This window comes from Lactuca saligna, chromosome 7, assembly GCF_052625555.1.
Source record: "Lactuca saligna cultivar CGN05327 chromosome 7, ASM5262555v1, whole genome shotgun sequence".
NCBI classification, from domain to species: Eukaryota; Viridiplantae; Streptophyta; class Magnoliopsida; order Asterales; family Asteraceae; genus Lactuca; species Lactuca saligna.
Window position 1 is genome coordinate 36,359,226 of NC_136423.1, and position 4,830 is coordinate 36,364,055.

General features: G+C 40.2%; 1 protein-coding gene across 1 annotated transcript; it reads left to right on the forward strand.

Annotated features, from left to right (window-relative positions):
• LOC145003751 (chlorophyll a-b binding protein 16, chloroplastic) lies at positions 1–942 on the forward strand. The gene has a single exon (XM_078962657.1). The coding sequence runs from the start codon at positions 78–80 to the stop codon at positions 876–878; it is 801 nt and encodes a 266-aa protein (XP_078818783.1). The 5' UTR covers positions 1–77; the 3' UTR covers positions 879–942.
• Positions 943–4,830: the final 3,888 nt, after the last annotated feature.

The following is a 4,830-nucleotide window of genomic DNA, read 5'->3' on the forward strand; positions in this document are numbered from 1 at the left end:
GTGCAGAACCATAAGACTTAAGCAGTCAACCCCCGACTTTCTAAATATTCTTATTTTCTAATTTAAGAAAATTTACAATGGCTGCTTCCACCATGGCTCTCTCCTCTCCTTTCGCAGGCCAAGCAGTGAAAACAAGTCCCTCAAGTTCTGAGCTTTTGGGAAATGGACGGGTTTCCATGAGGAAGACTGCAGCTGCCAAGAAGGTTGCGCCATCAGGAAGTCCATGGTACGGCCCTGACCGTGTCAAGTACCTAGGCCCATTCTCCGGCGAGGCTCCATCATACCTGACCGGTGAATTCCCAGGTGACTACGGCTGGGACACCGCCGGACTTTCTGCTGATCCGGAGACATTTTCCAAGAACCGTGAGCTTGAGGTCATCCACTGCAGATGGGCAATGCTTGGAGCTCTTGGCTGCGTCTTCCCTGAGCTCTTGGCCCGTAATGGTGTGAAGTTCGGTGAGGCTGTATGGTTCAAGGCTGGATCCCAGATCTTCAGTGAAGGTGGGCTTGATTACTTGGGAAACCCTAGTTTGGTCCATGCTCAGAGCATCTTGGCTATCTGGGCCACCCAAGTCATCTTGATGGGTGCGGTTGAGGGTTACAGAATTGCCGGTGGACCATTGGGTGAGGTTGTTGACCCACTTTACCCTGGTGGTAGCTTCGACCCATTAGGCCTTGCAGATGATCCAGAGGCTTTTGCTGAGTTGAAGGTGAAGGAGATCAAGAATGGAAGACTAGCTATGTTCTCCATGTTTGGGTTCTTTGTTCAAGCCATTGTCACAGGAAAGGGGCCGTTGGAGAACTTGGCTGACCACCTTGCTGACCCTGTTGCAAATAACGCCTGGTCTTATGCTACAAACTTTGTCCCCGGAAAGTGAATGTACTTAATAAGGGTTTTGATGTAAAATGCTATGTGAATTAAAAGAAAGTTATTTTTGGACATCTTCTCGGCATCTTAAAATGATATATTATCATAGAATAGCATATAATAGTTAATACTTATAACCATCACGTGCTTTTGTCCCTGCCAATATTATATATGTTTATTCCAAACCGTGAAAGTGATGCGCAAAAAGGCCCGGCATGCGAACATCATAGTAACCAGATTAAAAAAAACCATTTTATCCTAGCTAGGTATGAACACCCATGCAAGGATTTTAAAATCCAACCAGTCAAGGTCTTTTTTTAATACATAGTTATTAAACATTTTTTAAAAATCGGTTAGATAGTCCCGATTATCCATACTTAATAATTTATGTTAAAAAGTTGGTTAGATGGGCTTTGGCCATAACTGGTTACGAAGACTCATTTATAAGCTAAATCACAACCTTTACAAATTTTCTTGACAAACCCACTTAGGCCTGGTTAAAAGAGTTTTGCTTGCTTGGACCTGGACCGATAAATGTTGGATCAGGTTGCTATACAATCACCTATGAGTAGATGTGTTCAAAGTATTGGACCATCGATGCTTCTATACTATACCATTGTAGCAGTTAATGATTTGAAGTCGTTAGATAAAACTTGTTGGGGTGCATGTTTTCAAAAAGGAATGGTCTTCACTTCCATGATTCTTTGGTCGGGACGTTTTTTTTCATTTAAGAAATGCACATTATAGCTATATTTTTTGTTTGCTTTTGTAAAATCATTTAAAATGGATTAAAAGGTTCTAAGCCATAAATAATCGGTTAGTGTGGCCTCACTATGGACCGTTACTCATATTAATTTGTTTTACCAAGTTGGCTTTTAAAGTTTAGATAAAAGTAACGACCTCTTACATACCTACTTGACTCAGACCCGATTTTAAAACGAGAAGTATTTAGAAGTTGTATTTTTGGGGATTTTATGGTCCTCACTTACAGGTTTTTTCAGACCAGGTTCTTCCTTTGGCTAGGATGTTGAAGCCATTATTACGGAGCCGAAGCATGGCATCTTTGCGAACTCTTTTTGCTCAATAGCTAAATATAGAGAACGCATAACATCCAAAGAGGAATGAAAGCTTCAAATCTTGTCAAGCCAAGGAACGTACGCCGACTAGTCTTGATAAATGATGATTGAGACGAAATTCTGAAAGGGCAGTTACTAGTCATATAGTTGTAGTTCTCACTTAAACAATTCATTTGTAGAGAACATCCATCGGTTTGGATTTTCCGTAAAACTAAGACTACTAAAACTATATTTCACTCAAAGATGACGGCAATCAACTTATTAATGATTTACATTTCCTCCCCTCACCGCCCTCTTATCTTTATGGGTCCGAGGGGAGGGACGGGGAGCTACTAAAGGAACTACCATATTTTATCTCATATGTGGAACTTGACGCTCAAGTCTTGTTGCATTTCATTCATACAACTGACTTTGTGTCATACCATATAGAAAATACCCTACATCGAAACCTATCCTCATTGATTAGGGCGCACACCGCAAGGTGTGAACCGATCTCGTACTAAATGAAATAAATTTCACAGTCAAGCCTTGCCCAAACAAAGCCCTCACTCTTGCTTATTCGACTAGGTTTTCTGTTGCAGTCAATGATGCCCCCCCCCCCCCCCCCACCTCCTACTTCCATAAGTACCGAAGGAGGCCCAATAAACCACCCGACCTGGAGAATGATGATGGAGTTGTATTACGACTGTGCACATATGTAAATTACATCATTAAAGTTCTACCACTTTTTTTTCAAGGTGAAGGTTGAGGTGAGCTTACTTGAAATGGGGGCACGTTTAGTGGTACCAAAATCTCACACAATACACGAAAGCGTTGATTTCTCTATAGTATTGTGACACACGTGTCTACCTAGAAGAGCCACTCACTCCGTAGAGTTTAAGCATAGGATCAAACATTATTTGAAGGGTCTTTGCTACTCCATGCATTCGATAAAAATTTTGGAAAGGAAAGCAGCATGGATGTCAAAAAGAGAGGACTTTTATAACACCATGTTTCGAGTCATTCCATAGTTCGTGGCAATGAACCGACCATGTATCATAAGGATTCGGGCCTTGGGGAAGGAGGGGTTTAGACCCATTTGGATGTGGGTAATGTAGATTATGTAATCCAAGAGTTTGGTTTGTGCTTTGGAGCATAAGGGTATAATGAGAAAAGTGGTGTTTCAGACTTCTATTATAAATTAAGGATTTTAGTTTGATGTGTTATAAGTTAAAAGTAATTAGATAGGGTTATAGAGCTCCTCAATACATTTCTGTGGATATAACGATCGTCGAAATCGGAGTTGAAACAAAGAAGTTATGACTGTTTGAAGTTAGGATGGTTTTGGGTTAGCCACATATGTTGGGCGTACATGGAAGTGCGATGGGCATACTGGGGTATTCCAGAGTAGGCTAGGCATACCCTATCAGAACCCGAACCTTATTTTCATGGTTTAAGCCTTATTTAAGCTCCTTAACTTCCCTAAACCCATTACATTCCCAGCCTCCACCTCTCCAACACCCTCCCTAGAAACCCTAACCCTAATTTGAGCCTTGTGAGCAAAGAGAAGTTTTTTAAGTGATTTAGAGTGTTCTTGGTGAATCTTGAAAAAGAAGGATCTCATTGGATAATTATTGGTTGTTGGAGCTTGTAGATCCGGACTTTGTTTGCCTTGATCTTTCTTCTAGAGGCATACAGCTTGAATCATGATGATACATTGGTTAAATCAAGCTAGTTTTGTGTGTTATCAACTTTTGGTCACTTTAGTGCATAAATTTTAGATCTTTAAAGTTTGTGACCATGTTATGGATAAAGTTGGAAACTTTATCCATCTAAACATCACATTGATTAAGATCTAAATATCAGAGTCTTGGGCTTAATGGATTATGTTGGAAAATATGCACTTTTGGTCCCTTAGAGACTTAAAGGCTAGATCTTGGTTGTTTTGACGATTATAATGGATAAAGTTAGAAACGTTATCCATTATAAAGTTATTAGAAACCATAAAAATATGATCTTGGACCTCCTATCCCCTCCATGCAAGAGTTAAGATGTCTTAATGGATAAATAAGTTAGGGTTTTAGCTTTTGGACCTTTATTAATCAGGGAAAGTCATAAAGGTGGAAACATGATGTCTTAAGTCGATGCTTTGAGATTAGATCTGAGTATGGATGTTTTGGTCTTAAGCATTAAGTCCTAAAATGAGAAATGGTCACCAAGGGGTGCATTGAGCGTACATATGTGTATGCTCAATGTAATGCATGTCTTCCCGATTTCATGTTATCGTGAGTTGTACCTTAAGCATCAACGGGCATTACATGGGGCGTACGTGTTTGGTAAGAGAATAATACTCGTAAGGTTCTCTTTTGGGGCCTTTTAGGCCTTGGGTCTTTTGGAAGTTCGGCCATGAGTTGTTAAGTCAGATGTGAGAAGGGTAAAATATATTTTTACACGTGTTAATGATAGAGAATGAATTGGACCTTGGATTATGTGGAATTATCTTAATTATTAAGTAGGGATAATTTGGTTGTGTTCGGTGTGTGGAACCTGGTAGTAGCAGTGCATGTGTTTAGTTATCTCGATTTGAGGTGAGTCTCCTCCCAATGTTTGGGGGGTCGAAGGCACCAATGTCAGTCCATGGATTACTTTTATTTATATGCTACTTGTCTGTGTAACCCTTGCTTATGTTCTATGAATGTCGTGCGGGTCCCGATGTAGGCAGGGCCTGATGAGTGTATTGGGCAGGGCTCATCGCATGTTACTTATAAATCTATATTGGGTGGGACTGATGGATGTATATATGTATGGTATGTGGAATTTTTACAAACTCACTAAGCTTTGTGATTATAGTTTGTGGTTATGGTTTTAGGTACTTCCAGTTCGAAATGGAAAGGTCCGGATTGATCA

Excerpts from the sequence above, each read along its gene's own strand:
- LOC145003751 (XM_078962657.1), top strand. The coding sequence starts at position 78 with ATGGCTGCTTCCACCATGGCTCTCTCCTCTCCTTTCGCAGGCCAAGCA.